The following is a 19113-nucleotide window of genomic DNA, read 5'->3' as shown; positions in this document are numbered from 1 at the left end:
ATTTACAGCAGTAGAAAGTTAGATACTTTTATTAATAAAGACATTTTAGCGTCTCTACCACCATATTTGTAGAAAGATACACCCTTCAATGCCTCTAGAGTCCACACTGAGTTAAGTAAAAGAGCTGGTGTGATGTTCCAACACATGCTGACCTAAAATTACAGACTGGACTACAAGTTTGTATATCTATGTGATAACTATTCAAAATAAGAATATGAACTATTATTGTAGATATAAATATGCTATTTTTTGTATGTCTATATAATTATTTAGTGCATCGAACGTCTGACGCCCTATAGCTCAGATCTGACTAAGCAACACAAGATATTCACTGCCCAGACTTCTGAATACAAGCAAATTTATGTATCTTTTTAGGCTGAAATGTATGGTACTCATCTCGTCTTTTTGTCACTTTGTTCTCAAGTCTATTGACAGGTAGTAGAGTATCTATCTGAAACGTAGTTTTTTATGATGATAATGTACTAATGGCCCCTATACACAGAGTCCAGTCAGATTCTTTGTTAGCTCCCTTAATGCTGCTGTTGATCAGGAAAGGCTGCAGGCAGCTCCCTATCCATAAGTCTCCTTTCATCATTCAACTACTTGTCTTTATTATAGTGATTATACATTAATGATGGATACCACAGGCTTTCTGGAGGTCCATACTATGCATCCTTCATTTTTTCAATATTTTGATGATGCAGAATCCGTCCAGGGAAAAGTGTGAAATGTGGTTTGCATTTTTTTAAATCCACTGCTAAACAGTTTCCAGTTTTTTCAACACCATCAATTTAGATTCATTAAACGTTGGCCTCCACTTAGCTGTGTAGAGCTTTAATGTTCAATAATTGTATCTTACATGCTAACTTTTGATACCCTGATGACACAACAGGCAGAATAAAAATCCATCTTCGCACTCACCTTCAAAAAAAACTCAGAAGCTCAAATGGGAAGTCTTTAGATGTACGACATGTGTGCATGTTGTGTGTCTCTTGTTATGAGTTGCATGCTGTTTGTTCAGACAGGGTGAGAGTGGAGTAGGTGACTGGCCCTGGAGAATCATGTTTTTCTCGCTGCGCTGCTGCTGTTAACTCTGCTGATGATGGCTCACATTCACAAGGTATTCACAGTGAGTAGTAAAGTACACACAGACACACAGGTACCCAGAGTGTTTTCTAAAAAAACATTTTTTTAAAAACCCCCCAAAAAAGCAAACCCTAAATAAGAGCTGTGCAGACTTTCTATAAAACAAAAATGTACACTGACAGTGCTTGTATGCAGAAAACATCAAAGAATCACTTGTTGACCAAATCAACACGCTCCCATGAAGCAGAAGGCTGGTGGCCTGTCACTGTAAACGGGCCCTTGGGTGCTGAGTGAACAGGGGACGCAGGCAGCTTGCCAACCAGCGCTGTTGTCCTTAACACCTTTCTGCTGCTTGGGGAAGATGCAACTTTTGCGCTCTATACAACTTCCAGCTTCCAAGGTGCTAATAGAGGCATAATAACAAATACTAAGGATGAGAAGTTCCCACAGCAGCATTGCATCATGATGATGGTGACATCAAGACTGAAGCTAATAGGCCGCTCCGATGTTTATGACAGAAAACCAGGTCTTTACCGGGGATCGGACAACATAAAATGAGAGTTTTTCATCACCCAAATCCATTTTTTCAAGTAAGATAAGATCGATGTTGATTCTGCAGCACAGTTTACTCACATCACTGAATTTCACAAAACTGTGCAGAATGTGATGAATGAACTGCAGCGTCCAACAAAGAAGCAGACATTCAATCAACATCTTTAATAACCTCTGCTGAACATTTCATTCAGTTTATTTTGCATTATAAGATTCAGCACACAGCAATCCACGCACAATCAAAATCTCTGGCGCTGGTGCTGGCGTACTTTGTGCCCTCAGTGGTTCCTGTGCGTCAGCAGCACGTGTGAACAGCACCAAAAATACACACTACTTCAGAAAGTCCCATCAACCGATTCCTTCCTCCACTTCTAGTCTATTACTCCATCAGTTCTCCATCCCATCGCTCCACCCCTCCTGCTTGTGAGTCCAAGCCTGTGTGCTTTCCTGCTATTCTTCTATCGCAGCTAATTTTAGATGAAGGAAAAAGCTCTGTCCACATCTGCTAGTCATTCTTTAAGAGGCGTGTGTGTGTGTGTCTGTGTGTTTGGGATTGAGAGAAGCGAGAAATGAGACAAGGAAAAGGTCAAAGGGAGAAAGAAGAGGAGAGAAGAGGGAGTGGAGTGAGTACTGAAAAGGAAATGTTTAAAACAACCAGGCTGAAGTGTCTCGACCAGAACAACCATGCATCATGACTGAAATATAATAATTTAGATTTAGAGGGTTTCCTCTACGTTTACTTGGCAGCGGTGAACCACAACAGCGACGAACCGCCATCAAAGAGAATGTGAAATAAACTGACCATTATAATTTAGCTCAATTTGCCCCCAGAAAGCACGCACAAACATAGAGGCTGAGTGCTTGGAGATGGTGCTCTCTTTAATGATCATAAATCATCCAAATGGGAATAATTTGTAGTCCGAAACAAAAGAAAGATGGAGAATACACAACCATGGTTTTGACATGCTGGCCACAGTTAAAGTGGAAACTTAAGAAGAGTAATGTGTTGCACACTGAAGCACTGCTTTCTGCAGAGGGACTTTGCAACATATTCCTTTTCTTCAGGAAATTTTAGCGCTGCTTTGAAGATTTACTCGAGACCAAATAAAACCAGACCTTGTTTTCACCTGGCAGGCTTACAAAAATAAGGTGTTTATTCAATTCAGGTTTACTTGAAGTGTACTTTTGATAAACAGACATAACTAAAAGCTCAGTACAAGTGACTACCAGCTTGCCGGGAAAGCTTGGCTCTTCGCCTCGGTAACTGGCTTATTTTTCTCTGCATGTAAAACTTGCAAAGAGCAGTGTTTACAGTCATGAGTCACTGGAATGACAACAACACATGCTGAGTAATTCAGTAAATCCAAAATTCATCATGTCCTGTTGAACACAGATAGTAAAAATATCACTTTTAGGGATGAGGAAGTCTTCGTGTCTCCGCAGTGAACAAGTGGCCCAAACAAAGACTTGGCTTGTTTTGATTCATGTGACACGGACATCTTTCACCTCAGCTGGACAGAGTGAATATCCATAAGGCTGCAACTAATAATTATTAATTTAAGTGAAAAATTACCAGCATCATTTTCTATGTCTATGAAGATGTGTTGGGGTTTTTTTGTCCCACTGAATCCAACACCAAGATGCTCAGCTTACTATCATATGACAAAAAAAATAAAATAAAATGATCACCTTTGAAAGGCTGAAACCAGCAATTGTTTGTCATTTTTGCTTTAACTATCATCATAGTTGCCTAATAATTTTCTACCAATTGATTCGACTCATTGCATCTCTTAATGTCCAGCAAAAAATGTACACTTGCACAGTTTCAGACGTGTATGTAAGCTCATAGTGACAAATATACACACGCACACAGGCATGCAAACACACACATACAACATAGGATCCTGGCAATCAGCAGTATGCGTCACAGTGGGCTGTGAGGGGGACACAGAGGGCAGAGCCCAGCGTGTTTATGTATGTGTGTTTATCCCCGTCGTAAACAGGGACGAGAGACGCACCCTGTCGCCGCCTGTCACCACTTTCCCTTCTTATACCACTGCTCTCGCCCTTCGCTCTGCTCCTCCTGTTTTCCCCATCAAGCCCTATCCCTGTGCCCTTGCCCTTGTCTTGAGCCCTTTCGCCTCCTTGCTGCCTCCTTCTCCTCCGATAACCCCCACCCCACTTGGTCAGCTTGTTAAGCATGTCTCCCAAAGCTGATTAAGTAGTGTTGATCAGCCTTGCGTAACACTCACCTCGCACAGACGTCGCAGCGAGCCAGCCAGCCAGCATACTGTCTTTGTGCCTCTGTGTAAATGTGTGTGTGAGAGAGAGATTGAGAGGGAAAATTTGCCCGAATGAACACTGCTCCACATGGAGTATTTGTAATTGGAACACACACACATAAGCTTGTGTGCATGTATTACAGTAATACTTAGTCTTGTTGGGTTGAAGCCAACTTGGCGCATGGTCTCACTGACATGGACACAATGGTGGAATATGCACATCATCATGGTCTCCACAGGTGTATGTAAATGTGTGTGTGCGTGTATATATATATATATATATATATATATATATATATATATATATATATATATATATATATATATATATATATATATATATATATATGTTTATGTGCGCCTCCTCCAGGCTGTGTAGATAATCACTGCTTATCCCCCAGTTAGCATGAGGCTGCCAAGAGAGACCACGCACCTACAATGCTACAGCAGGGGATGGGACACACATGCCAATACACACACACACACACACACACACACACACACACACACACACACACACACACACACACACACACACACACACACACACACACACACACACACACACACACACACACACACACACACTCTACATGATAGACTGGAGGCATAACTGATGAAAAATCATCTTTACAAGCACAAGCGCGTACACTTCAGCACAGTGTCGGTGGTGCCTGTAAACAAAGCCCTGCTCCAGATCTCATTAATTGGTGGAGTGATTGAGTTAACGAGGCAGCGCACACACACAGGCAGGTTATAGAGGTCGGCTCGCCCGGCTCCTCTTCTGGTTTGCTCTCGCGCTCTGCCTCGTGGGAAAGATTAGGATCCTCAGCTGGAGAAAATAAAGCTGGACATTATGCAAGAGCCCGGGAGAGGGAGGAAGAGAGACAGAGAGAGAGAGAGACAGAGAGAGAGAGAGAGAGAGAGAGAGAGAGAAATGCTGGTGATGATGTAACTTAAGAGAGAAGCACATACAGAATGGAGAGAAGGGGGAGAGAAAAAATAAGAACTAGAGGTACAGAGGTGTGTGACATGAGGCCTGCTGCATGTACCTTACTGTACTGTACAGTGCCAGTCACCCATCTCAATAATGGTAGCCAATGCGCTCTGTTAGGCAATGAGCTGAGCAGCACACACACACCTCTGGTCTGCTCTGGTAGAGACCAGTCCAGCCACACACTAAACCAGGCTACATAATCAAGGTCAGTCTCAGGGTTATACTTGTTTTTATTTTAACCTCCCTGAGCGACGTATAAGACGATGTTCTTGATTCTCCTCACAGCCTGCGCAGTCAGAGCAGCATGTTTAATAAATTTGTGTCTGAACAGAGCGTCATCTCAATGCTTAAATTGTAAAAATGGACTGTATATGCTTCATGTTTACTGTACACCTAAATGGTGATAAATGTCATAATTGTTAACTTAGAAGAGTTCACTTTTTATTGGTAATTCAAACTATTTATTAAACATTTCAATCAGAAATAATCTGACAACATTCACAGGGTATAAGCACAACAGGCATACACACAGTGGGGGTGTTTGTAAAAATGCACTCTGAGTAAACTGGCAAGCTGTGCTGAACTTATATAATGACACCAAACCATCTGAGAAGTAATGTGTGTAAGTAACACCATAGCATGGAAAAACCGTGGATAAAGTTGAGGCTGTTTGCTATCTTTTAAAAGAGCAAGAGCTTGCAGAAACATTATCACTGCAACAAATCTGAAGTCAGCTGTTAGCTTGTCACTGAGTGAGGCAGAGGCAGATTAACTTAAAAATTGTATCATTAGGCTGCCGTGGCCTTCAAACTAGTTGTTTTTTTGTTTGTTGAGTGCCCGCTCTGGGACTTATCTGTAGCGTTTAGGAAGATGTAAGTGTGAGTGGTGATTTAATAGGATAAAAATGAATGGGGAATATTTCTACCTTTATGAAATAGCTCAAGGTAAAAACTTACTACTGCTGCAATGCTACCATTTAAATATGCTACAGCACTATCTATTTATTACATCTAATGCTTTATGCTGCTAATTGTGATGTTTTCCCCTCCTAATTAAGAGCTGGGTTTTTTTTTTACATGCTGTTGATAAAACATGTTTATCAATTAAAAAGCATAAATAAGAAGAAGTAGGAAGGAAGTGAATAAAAAGAAAAATGAATGAGCGATGGGGAAGGAAGTAAGTTCACAGAGATAAAAGCTTGACTGGCAGAGAGAGCGAAAGAAGACTGAGTGAGCAATGAACTTTCTACCCTCCGTCAGTGTACTGCTTGGATGGTGTTATGTAAGAGCTGAGTGTACACACACACCGATTACCTCCGCTCCGTGGAACTCATAACATGAGGCACTACCTCACTGTTTGTGTGTGTGTGTGTGTGTGTGTGTGTGTGTGTGTGTGTGTGTGTGTGTGTGTGTGTGTGTGTGTGTGTGTGTGTGTGTGGTGCGTGGGTGGGTGGGTACGTGAGTATTTGTATGTGAACATACAATGGTGATACTTCTCAGTTACATTTCACACACAAAGACACAAATACATATATTATATAGACACCACGTATGCAAACTATTGTCCTCAACGTGGATTCAAAAGGGTGTAAGGTAGCATGGGGGTTCCCCATGAGGGGGCAGTTGGACTATCCTAATGTTACACCTCCACAATAATAAATCTGATGACACATAACCACACACACCTACATATAATAGATCTGTGGGTTGCATGATTCACACACTATAATTACATTAATGCAATACTCTAATTTCTGCCAATGTAACATTTTAATTGGACTAGCTTGTTTTCAAGGGCGGGGGCTGGGGGCTGGAGGGAGACGGATTTGAATCTTCAATCTCCGCAGCGTGTAAATGATGTCCGTACTGATGTGTTCCTACAGCAGAGCAGAGGACTCATCACAATCACAGATTTAGTGCATGATTGTGGCAAAATTTAGACTTATTACCCAACCTTAAATTATACTGAGAACAAGTTTACACATTCACAACGCTGACATCAATGAGTCACACACAGGACACACAGATCCCACATTCCCACACACACACACACCTCTGCATGCTGCCTACTCTTCCAACTAACCTTAAGGGGACACAATGTACCTTTGCACAAAACCCGGCTAATACTGGGGCCAGACAATCACAATAACCCTACTAACACAACACCCACATACACAGAGTGAGGATACTAGCTGTGGTCCTCCGCAGAGAGTGTTGCGTGTGTGTGTCCAAAAGAAACTCACTAACACTATAGTTTCTAATTCATTTTCTGCACTTGTTCTGTAGCCTGCAGTCAAGAACGCAATGTTTTGAGTGGCATCTCTTGGCAAGCACAAAATCCTGCACTGAGGACTTGTTGCCAAGGTAACATGTATACAAAGTATTGTTATTTGCCACACATATACACAGAGATAACCATGAAATCCTTTTGCCTACATCCAACAATTCATCACTACTACAGAAGACTCTTTGTTTAAGATTTATGTTGCTTTCTCTTTAAATACAGCGTTTTTACTTGCCTCTGAGCTGCCTCAACACTCTCATTTAGATTTGCTTTTAACTAGAGACAAATATAACAACTTGAGCTTGAATTCAATTATATATATTAAATTGGGTTTAAGGGCCTCAAAAGTCTCTCACCAAACCAAATGACCAAGCATCTTTTGTCCATTTTTCCCCCTCCGTCATGCTTTCTGGTTGTCCCTTTTTAGCTCATCATCTTTCCCTCATTCCCGCATGCTTAGTTAATACAGCTGCTGCTCTTTAGCCAGTCCTCACTACTTTCCTTCCCACTTACCCTGTGACTGGTCAGGGGATCTAGCTCACAGTTCTCTTCATCAAAAACTTTAATCCCTTAAAACAACAATCACTCTGTGTGTGTGTGTGTGTGTGTGTGTGTGTGTGTGTGTGTGTGTGTGTGTGTGTGTGTGTGTGTGTGTGTGTGTGTGTGTGTGTGTGTGTGTGTGTGAGTGTGTGAGTGTGTGAGTGTGTGAGTGTGCAAGTGTGTACGTACAGTAGGCTTATTTGTGTGTGCGCCCACCCGCATGCAACTGCCTGGTTGTTACGTAATTTCACTGGGCCACATCTGATGCTAAAAATGGACATGGATAAAACTATTGTAACCGAGGGCAGGGCTACTGTACGGAGGCACTGGCGCGCACACACACACACATACATACACACACAAACAACACAAACAGCACACATGTAGGCACAGACGGGGCGGGGGGCTGGGCATGCTGCTTTACTGTGATGTCATGCAAGTTTTAAGCTATTTACAATCGACATGAGTTATTTTCGCAGCATATATCATTTAAAATTATTAAATGAATCATAAATTTAACACTTAAAAATCACTGCTGTTAAAACAAAAACCCTAACCTTGTTTTTGCATGGACAAAGGTGCCGCAGCCCACAATGCCTATATGAAGTTGAAAAATGAAAACGGGCTGTCACGATGTCCCGACTACAGACCAAAGTCTTACTGGCTTTCACTGAAGAATGTGAGCATATCTATGAGTGAAGAGGGAGTCACAGTCTGTTCAGTCTGTACACTGTGTGACTTTACGTTAATAATATTTTTTTTAAATGGTGGTGGATCAGTTTAGAAACGGATAATGTTGAAAAGGATAAGTAAAAGGAGAAAGTAACCACACTGAGCTGTTTAGATGAAGAGGTGCAGACTACAGTTGCTTACTCCAAAAAAGCGCTGTCTGTCACTAATTTCAACACTTCTGCAACATGAATAATTAACTTCAACTTAAGCAAATGACCCACTTCACAACTTTCTCAATATGTATTAAAATAAAAAGGTATTTAAAAAAACATATCCTATCAAAACAGTAATTCATAGTTGAAATGACAAGAAAAAATTGAGAGGATAGGTTCAGGTCAAGCCATTAAAAGAGTGGAGGGTGGTACAGCACGGCACACTCACTTACGGACAAAATCCATGAAAATATTTGAGATGAGCCTGTTTCCAGCTCTTTGTGTGTGTGTGTGTGTGTGTGTGTGTGTGTGTGTGTGTGTGTGTGTGTGTGTGTGTGTGTGTGTGTGTGTGTGTGTGTGTGTGTGTGTGTGTGTGTGTGTGTGTGTGTGTGTGTGTGTGTGTGTGTAGGAGGATATGCTATATGATGTGCTGCACTGATGGCCGGCTTTGTCATTAAACTTTAATCATTCTGCTTTCCTATAAATACCTTTCCAATGATCCAATGCATTATTCAGTTTCTCTCAGGCCAGCACACGCAGAAAAACACACACACACGCACGCACACAGACACACGCACACCTGGGAAGCCAAGAAGAAAGCCAGTATAATCTAGAGGAAGGAAGTCTTATGAACATTTAAGAGGACGATGGCCAGTGGGCAAAAATAGAGTCAGATGTTTGTCCTGCTGTGAGTGCAATCCACCGCACTTTATTCTGCCCATGACCACACATCTTGGAAGGAGCCCAAGGCCTTGTGTGTATGTGTGTGTGTGTGTGTTTGTATGTGTGTGTGTGTGTGTGTGTGTGTGCATGTGTGCGTGCGTGGACATATGTTCAAACTGCTCCACGCGTTGAGGCCAACGTGCACTTGATACCAGCTTGTGGTCTAGTCTGACTCTAAGCTCGTATTTTGAGTTTCTGAGGCCACTCGGGGAAGAACACCAGGCACAACCCAAACGCTCATACATCTCGACAGTGACTGACAGTTTTCTGTACTTTTTGAGCCATGTTGTATCTGATCATCGAGTCATGTCGGCTGGTAAATCAGGGTGTCCAGTGGAAGACAGACAGAAAGGCTAGGGTGACATGAAGCAGGAGAGAAAGAGATAGAGAGGGGGGAGGCAGAGAGGAGGAGGAGGTTAATGGAAGAGGATCTGCCACTGGGGTATTAGTCCATGGATTGGTGACACAGAAATGATAGTCAGAGGGAAGAGAAGATGGTGGGATGGGAGGGTCAATCGATGCTTAAAAAGGTTTCACTCCCCTACAGGGACATGTGCATCTGTGTGTGCACAAATACACAAGAGTTAGTTCAAAATGAAAACACTACACACACACACACACACACACACACACACACACACACACACACACACACACACACACACACACACACACACACACACACACACACACACACACACACACACACACACACACACACACACACACACACTAAAGAAAGGCTCCATCTGGCTCTAAAGTCAGAAATCTAACTAAAGAGCAGGCATTCAGTAACAGGCCTGTTATGCCAGCGAGAGGTAGACCAGCAATCACTTGGTCTAATTTAGGCTGAGACGTCAGGGCTTGTGTTCCTAAATCTCGAGGAAAAAAAGAGACAGTGTTCACATCTGATAAAAGGCAGATGATGTCCTCTTTCCACTTATCTCTTTCTCTCATACACACAATTTGCTGCTGGACAGAGTGCCTTTTGGCTGCCAATTATGTGGCATCTGTACATTCACCCCTTCAAAACAGTCCAGCTATGGTCGTGCACTGCCTGCACTCAGATGAACAAAGGGCGGACTTTGCTGCCATTAAGTGTTAATTAAAAGTGTAAATGTATACAAAAATGTACTGAGAATCAGTGTTTTTGTTGATTTTTGTTTGGGACAATATGCTGCCTCACTTTTTCCCTCTGACATGAGATTCCCACTGAGAGCACTGCCTTTTGAATGTGCATAACTTTGGTACAAAGTTCAAAATGTGTACTGACGTACGTAAGAGAACAGGTCTGAACACGGAGAGGGAGAGCGGTAAACGAGGTAAAAGACAGTGAGAGAGAGAGAGACACACACAGAGACAGAGGAAGAGGAAAGACTGGTTGAAAAGAAAACTCCAAACGTGATCTTGCATTCCTTACATGGGTTGGAGGGATGGGGGGAGAGAGAGAGAGAGAGAGAGAGAGAGAAGAGAGAGAGAGAGAGAGAGAGAGAGAGAGAGAGAGAGAGAGAGAGAGAGAGAGAGAGAGAAAGACAAGGAAAAGACAGGGTGGAATGGGGGAAGGGAGAGAGAGAGAGGGGAGTCGGCGAGGAGAAGAGGGGGAGGAGGGTGACAAGAGAGAAAGTTTAACTTGGCGCCAGACAGCATTTCAATACCCGACAGCCAACCACACATACGCACACCTACACACACACACGCACACACATACACACAAAATGTCGACACTATGCAAGTGGCACAGAAGTCCTTTTGGTGACTTCCCATCGTCCGAAATTAGATTAGATATTTGCCCTCCACCCCCGCTCCCTGGGTCCAGCACAGAGGCAGATTCCCAGATAAAAATAGCCAGAGGAACTATTCAAACACTGCTGCCTTTCTGCAGGGAGTGTCTGCTGACTGCACTGGACTTAAGGGGTTAGAGAGGGGTTAGGAGCTCCACTCACTACCTCCCTGAATCAGAGGGCCCGGGACAACAGGTCAGCCCAATCTCTGTCACACTCGTGCACTTAATGACACTGACACACACACACACACATACACACACTAGGGAAACTCAAATTACTGCACATAGACTATAACTTCCATTTTTCACAATTAACAAGCAGAAATCATTATAAATACTGATAATTTTAGAAGTGCTCTCTTTTGGACTGCTGTTTCAGGAAGTCTCAAGAAAAATGATGTTCTGCCATATAACGTCCAAATATTCTACCAGATTAAAAATAGCAGAAAAAAAACACACAATAGATTATTATACACAATTAACCACGCGGCAAGTGCAGACTAACACTATCTGTCTGCTTGTCTGTTTAAATAATCAGACTCACTGAACACAAGACCGTTTTTTTAAGTAAATTTTGATTTACAATAGAAGATACAGTCCTATTGTCATGATCCTGTCTGGAATGAACATTAGTTGCCCAATGTGTGCTGATCCCTAACCATAAAGATGCCCTCAGCATGACCAGTATTATTAGGGTTAATCTAAGAAGATTAGACGTATACATTACAACACCGCTCAGACCGAGCTGTACCACTGGCAAAAACAGCCAGTGTCGGCTGCAGCGCCATCAGTAGAGGATTATGTGGGTGTATGTGCTGCAGGTCAGGCCAGGTAGCTGTGGCGTGGTTAGAGCTGGTCCAGTAACCCACTAATAGGGAAAGGGGTGCAGGAAGAGTTAGTTTCATGAATGACTGCGGTTTTGACAGTTCCACTCCGATTATACTCCAACCAGCGGAGAGGTGACACTCCAGGCTCTAACCTAAAGGATGAGACCTTGTGTTGTGAGGAACCAAAATAAAACCTCTCATCTGGAAGGATCAGAGGAATTGAGTTACCCATTCTTCTTCTTTACGTGTGTGTGTGTGTGTGTGTGCGCGCGCGCACATGTCATCAGACTCAGATCAGTTTCAGTGGCGCCGCCGTCACCAAGAAGCTGTTATACATACACCCACAAGCCCCGACGTACACACTTTGTTCACAAGTAACACCTTCACACAAACTCTCTCTCTCTCTCTGCAGTCAGAACAGCTGCCCACCCAGAAAGCCCATTCTTCCTCATATACACACACTTGATAGTCTTTTACAAAAGCACGCCATTCTGTACCTCTCACTGAGTCACCTCTATGACAATGTAGCCCTGTAAACTCCCCGTATTGTATTACAATACACACGCATGTGCAAACACAAACAGCTGCCGAACAGTGCAGGTCAATCCATGCACACCAACACACCCTGCTGCATTCTTAACATGAATTTTGATAACCGTTTGAAAAGAGACCCTTGGGGTATGTGCGGCCAGCTTTAATTGAAAAGTGTTACTTCTCATCTCTTTAATAAAAATTACACGCATTGTTTTCAACATTCTTTAAATCAGTTTTCTTCAGATTTTCCTTTGGTGTTATCAAGACTATGTCTGCGTATGAATGCATGCGTGCCTTTGCAAGTCACTGTGAGTGGGTTCAGGAAAGGCTTGCAGAGATAGTAACTGTTGTGTTTTCCCCTCATGTGTAATGCAACACAGCCGGCAACTATTAACCTTCTAAGCAGGAATGTGGGAGGTCCAAGAATTCCAATAAAAAGCAGCAGTGTGAGCGAATGTGTGTGTGTGTTCGCTGTATGTGTACCGCTCGCACATGTGTTCATCAAAAGTGTTACAGTTAACCGTCAGCAGTCCGTCCCTTCCAGACATGCAGACCCACCCCATTAGCATCCCCTGACCAATAACTAATACAGTCGATATGGGGTTATGCTGTTGCTGCAGCCAATGGCATCACAATAAAAGTAGGCTCAACTCACATAACACACACAGACACACACACGGCCCGAGGACACATTTAGTTCTGTTGCTGTGTTATCAGCGTAAAAAGTGAGTTTTAAATGGTGCTCTTTAGTTTCGAACATCACGACCACGAAGCTGATCAAACAGTATAGTCCGAGAGGCCGATAATCCATAAGACTCGATGGTCATATCTGAGGTTAATGGTCTCGGGGACAGGAGAGGTTGGGGAGTGGGGTGAATGGGCCATCAGCAGTGCTGGACAGTGGTCAGGAGCGCCGAGGCCATCAGGGGTAACTCTGCCTTGTTGGCTGTGGTCTCTCTGGTCTCTCTGGTCAAGGGCATGACGGCACTAATAGTGGGGAGGTCCATTAGTATCGACTGGCTGAGCACATTGTTCCCTTTGGTCACATTCCTGGCTAAATACAGACATTTCCACAACTGAAGACCCCTTTTCCATTAGTCCTCTGTCAACTTAGCATCACGGATGGCAACATCCAAACTTGTGTAACTGTTCTGACGAGGAAAAGTGGGCCATGCTGCCCCTGCGCTGGGAACCCTTCTCTGTCTGTTATAAAAATCAATCCCTATAATGGTGAGCTGAATGAGTGAATTTAATGTTTTACAACTACTTAAAACATTACATAAATATATCTGTTTGCTGGAAAAGTGCCGCGTAAGATTTTACACTGCAGGTATTTTTGTCTTTAGCAGCTGATAAGTTCAAAGTGGCGACAAAAGTTGTAACATCATTTTCTGTCTTTTTCATATAAGGATAACTAGTGTTGTTATGGAACATCATCTAAGCTTTAAGCATGTTGGCTGAGCTTGGTCACAGCAGGGCACTGTCCCATAAACCATGCTGTAAAACTCTATTGGGATAATGGGAGGTAGTGGTTTTGCTGTGGTCAGCATTGCAAGGGAGTTTTCAAAGATAAGGCTAATCGCTGCGCTTATCATCACAGTGGTTGTGTATTGAGATTGAAAAGCATATGCTCGCAATCACACACACACATAAAACCCACACAGGGAAAAGGTGAAATGTTGTCTCTCAATGCTGCACTCACAAGCTACCCTTTTGTCTCCTGCCGTGCCACATCACAAGGCAGGACTGTGTGTGTGTGTGTGTGTGTGTGTGAGAGAGAGAGAGTTTGTCCAGAATAAAAACAGCTCCACAGCATGTCAATCACTATGAGGAAGGAGGCAGCAGCACAAAGACAGAAAGAAAAATCATCATTAAACTACGTAGTTGAATGACTGATGAAAATTAGGCTGGGATGCCCACATTTATCTAGCTCATTCTTTCACACTCACTCACTCACACACACACACACACACACACACACACACACACACACACACACACACACACACACACACACACACACACACACACACACACACACACACACACACACACACACACACACACACACACACACACACACACACACACACACATTTATGTGTTTCACACACATGAAGAAGTGCAGGCTCTTCACTTGTCAAAAGCACCACCAAACTATGAGCTACTCTGCACCATTATGAGTACAATGAGAGGTCCCTGGCCCCACAAGTCCACACACAATCAGCCCCAGGGCCTGCCCCCTCCCACCATTGTCCCACACTCCACACACACATACACACACACAATGGCAACTCAGAGCCAGGGGTCCCACTACGCAATTCCATCACACAAAGACACACACCAGTCCTTATCCCGTCAGAGGAGATAAAAAGAATGACAGAGGAGGCAGAAGAAAAATTGTAAGTGTAAGAGTACATAGTGTGTGTGGCAGGGGGTGTAGATAACATATTAGAAAACTGTAAGACATACAGTAGGCCCGTTTTTATTGTGTGTCTACGTCCTTATCACCACAGCTTAATTAATCATTACCACAGCCTTTGAGGTACACACAGAGGTGGATACATGACTGTGGAAGTGTAGATGACACCACATACATTGCACCATACTTTGCCTCTGGCTGATAAACTACATCACACACTAACAAAACCAGGTAAACACCAGTGATTGGACACAAACCCAAAGTAACACTGATACTTTCCATCAACACAAAAAAACAACATTGACATGCCTGTAACGACAAATACGACTATAGCCACCACCATTTCCTGCTTCATTACATCAATTCTCTATCTCAGCAGAAATCCTATCATCTATTTAAGCTAATGAAGTGATTGTGGAAAACAGAAGAGCAAGAGAAGTGTCCAGTGATGGAGTGGAGGGAAGTTGGCTCCGTAGAGGCAGCAGCTAACCTTATGGGCCCTAATCTTACATCCCAGGGAAGGATGATTACATTTTTTATCCTACACACACACACATATCCAGGCACTGCTATATCCCCCCTGCATTCAACAAATGAGTTCACTCTAAATAACCTGGTCTACAGAGGTTAAGGGTTAAAACTTCTGTTCTGATTGCACAAGCAGCAACAGCAGGAGCTCTGACAGATCAGGACAGCCCCACGGATTAACCAGTTTAATAATTCAACTATTTAAAGGTGCTATTATAAGATCAGATTTGTTGTTAGATAATGCCTCAGAGACAGAGTCGCTGTGTTTGCCAACTAGTGCTGAAAGGATTAATCAATTAGTTGATCAATGGAGAATTAATCAAATTAAATTATCAGGAGGCCGTTGCTCAGGAGGTGGAGTCACCCACTCATCATAGGGTTGGTGGTTTGATCACCAGCTACTCCTGTGCACGTGTTAAAGTGTCCTTGGGCAAGACACTAAACCCCAAAATTGCACCCAGTGGTCAGACCAGCACCACATATGTTGGTGTATGTGACTTCTGGGGTCATTACATAGACATACATTAATTTCCTGGAGACTAAGTCTAACCATAACCTTATCCATTACTTAATTTTAACCACTGACCCAAAAATCAGCATTTTACCAAATGGGGAAACAGCTTTTGTCCCCAGTTATATAAACTGTCCCCAATTAACCGGTCTTAAGTCTGAAACTTGTCCCCAAAAGTAGCATGTGACAGACCCTTGTAAGGTAGTTCACTGCTGTCTATGTGTGTGTGTGTGTGTGTGTGTGTCTGTGTGTGTGTGTGTGTGTGTGTGTGTGTGTGTGTGTGTGTGTGTGTGTGTGTGTGTGTGTGTGTGTGTGTGTGTGAATGAGAGGCAAACTGTTAAGTGCTTTGGATAAACGCACTCTATAAATGCAGCCATTTACCAATTTTGATAACCAATAAATAATATGATAAAAACTTGTTGCTCCATGAGGGTGTATTTACAAATTTCACATCACTAATAGAGCTGAATTTATTTGTATATTTATCAGCATCTACGTTGATGATTACCTAAGCATTTAAGTATTTTTTCAAGCCAAACTACTTAACAGTTACTGGGTCCAGCTGACTGGCTGCCTTTGCTCATCTTCTGGGATGTTACCTTGGGGTCAAGGAAACTATCGCGGGCATTTTTCACTACTTTCTGATGTTTTATAGACCAGAGAATCCATCATTTAATCAAGAAAGTAATCAGCAGATTAATTCATAATAAACCTAATAGCTTGTTGCCCTAATTGAAAAACCCTTTAAAACAATGGTGAATATGTTCATTAGAAGCTGCCCTACTATCAACAGAGTCAACATATTGGCAGCTCACGTTTAACACCATCAACACACAGGAGGACTACAGCGGAGAAAGGCCAGTTAACGTTCTTTACATTTACTGAACAGAGGACAAACACAACCAACCTACTACACAAACACACACACACACCAACTGCATACATCAAAACCCATAAGCTAAGCACAATCAATTTTTACTGCCTTCCCAGAAGGGCTTAAGCGATCTGCTGCCACACAAACAAGAGTCCCGTTGCAATAAAAGGGCTACTTGTGGTGGTGGGATGTGGTGTGATGTCATGGCAGCCTCCTCGGGGCTACAGCGGGGAGTGGGTGTGTGTGTGCAGGAATGTGGAGGGTTGAGGGGCGAAGGATGGGTGCAGCAGGAGTCAGGAGAGAAGGGGGGGGGGGGCACACATGGTGGGGGAAGGGAGGGGAAACGTCCCAAGTGGAAAAGGGTCCCCTCACAGTTTGTCAGTCACTCACACACACATAGCCCCTAATAAAGTCAGCACTCTGAAAAACGAATTATTGTTTTATACTTTCCGATGTCAACCACTATAAGGGTTTCTTGTGTTTATAATCTGTTTGATCGTGTTCACCTGAAACAAAAATCAAACACATATGGGGAGGGGGTCACACATAATAGAGAGAGAGGGGCTAATGTTGAGGCAGATTTATCACTTGACACTCAGAAACAATAAACTGCATAGCTGGCACAAATGGCAGCGCTTCCACTTCCTCATTTCTGGAGAAAAAAATTGCTTTGGCGTCAACAGAGGGGAGCAAGAACAAACTTATGCAAGCATTTCAGGAATTAGACAAACACACACACAGAGACCTCAGCTGACTACTACTGGAACCCCCCCCCCCCCTCTCAGCGCCACCACTACCAACCCTACTCTCACTTCACCACGCTGACAGGCCAAGTACCTGACGAAATGTATGCTCAGTTACTGGGTTAATATCAGCTCAGCTTGCTCCCAGTGTACCTGAGCTAGATCCCATCACGTCAACACCACCAAGGAGGAGAAAAAAGTCCTCAAGTAACTTATCAACATGTCTACATCTCTTTTTCTCTCTCTCACACACACACACACACACTTACATACATAGGGAGAAAGAGAGAGGGAGACGGTGCTTCTAGGATTTTCACTTTGTATGCTGAAAGGTGCTGGATGGTGAAATCATGTTGTCAGGGTGACACAGAGGATGTCGCTGTAACAACTGTACAGTAGTTTAACCACTTCCTCTTCAACCGGAGTACAGTACTAAAACCTGCACCAGATTTGAGAATCCAATCTAGCTAAAAAAACACTAAGTAATGCACTTAAAGCTGCAAACAAATCAACAGGTTTCCATCATCGTCGTCATCGCCCCCCAAATAATAGGCGGGTGTTAAGTTAATAACTATTTTGCTTGAGTGTATTTATTGTTAGCCAAGCACGGTATAAGTATAAAGAAGAAAAAAGACATAAAAATAAATTAATAGTAAGAATGACTCAAACTTACCACTATCTCCAGGTGTTTTCATTCTTCCTGCTTTAGCGGCTAAAGTTTGCTTTAAAAAAAAAAACTGGATGAATTCCGCAAAGCTTGCTTGTGGAAAGTCAAGTCAGTCTCTCAGTCTCTCGGCCTCTTCCTCCCCCCCACCCTCCTCCTCCTCTCTCTCTCTCTCTCTCCTCTAGTTCCCAATCTGGAAAACTAGGTGAAGATACACGGCCAAACTTTTTTTTGTGTAGCCGCCGCTGCTGCTTCACCGGCTTCTCTCTCCTCTTCCCTCTCTCCTCTCTTCTCCGTGCTCCGTCGGTCCGGTTCCCCCCGGCTCTCTCGGTGTCGGTGCTCGCCGTAACTCACAGCGTTGAGATGGGCTCAAGTTTGCGGCGGAAAACGAGGCAGCCGAAAAGCCTTTCTCTCTCTCTCTCTCTCTCTCTCTCTCTCTTTGGGAACTAGTTCTTTCGCTAACTCTCCGGTGGCTGTTTACTCCGTCTCAAACGCATCCTCGTCGCCGTTTGACATCTCTCTCGCCAAGAAAAAGCTTTGTTGTTACTTCTTTGACAGAAATTAACGCCGGCAGAGAGGAGCTTCTCTTTCTTTTACAGACTTTTTCTTTTTTCTCTAGTCCTCCACTCCACTCTCACACCACTCAGTCTGTACTCTCTCTCCTCCCCCCGTGCCTCTCTCCGTCCTCGGGGTGTCGTGTTTCTGAGCGGGGCCCGCCCACACTGACGGGAGGAGAGGAGGAGGAGGGGAGGAGGGAGCGAGTGAGGGAGGGAGGGAGGGGGGGCTAACGTGGCCAGTCACGCCCACTTACCACGAGCCGGGGCAATGGGGCTGGCGTCACTGCAGCACGCGGCGTTGCCTTGGAGACCGCCGAAGCGCT

The 19113-nt window shown here is 43.6% G+C and overlaps 1 protein-coding gene across 1 annotated transcript in view; it reads right to left on the bottom strand.

The window, feature by feature from the left end:
- The window catches only part of erfl3 (Ets2 repressor factor like 3), a 50077-nt gene extending 31210 nt beyond the window's left edge, over positions 1 to 18867 (bottom strand). The window contains exon 1 of the mRNA XM_062421776.1: positions 18243 to 18867. Within this exon, the coding sequence (XP_062277760.1) occupies positions 18243 to 18264 (22 nt within the window). The 5' untranslated portion in view covers positions 18265 to 18867. The remainder of the gene's footprint in view (positions 1 to 18242) is intronic.
- Positions 18868 to 19113: the final 246 nt, after the last annotated feature.

The sequence above is a fragment of the Scomber scombrus genome, chromosome 7, assembly GCF_963691925.1.
Source record: "Scomber scombrus chromosome 7, fScoSco1.1, whole genome shotgun sequence".
NCBI lineage: Eukaryota > Metazoa > Chordata > Actinopteri > Scombriformes > Scombridae > Scomber > Scomber scombrus.
This window is presented reverse-complemented; position numbering and strand designations above follow the sequence as displayed.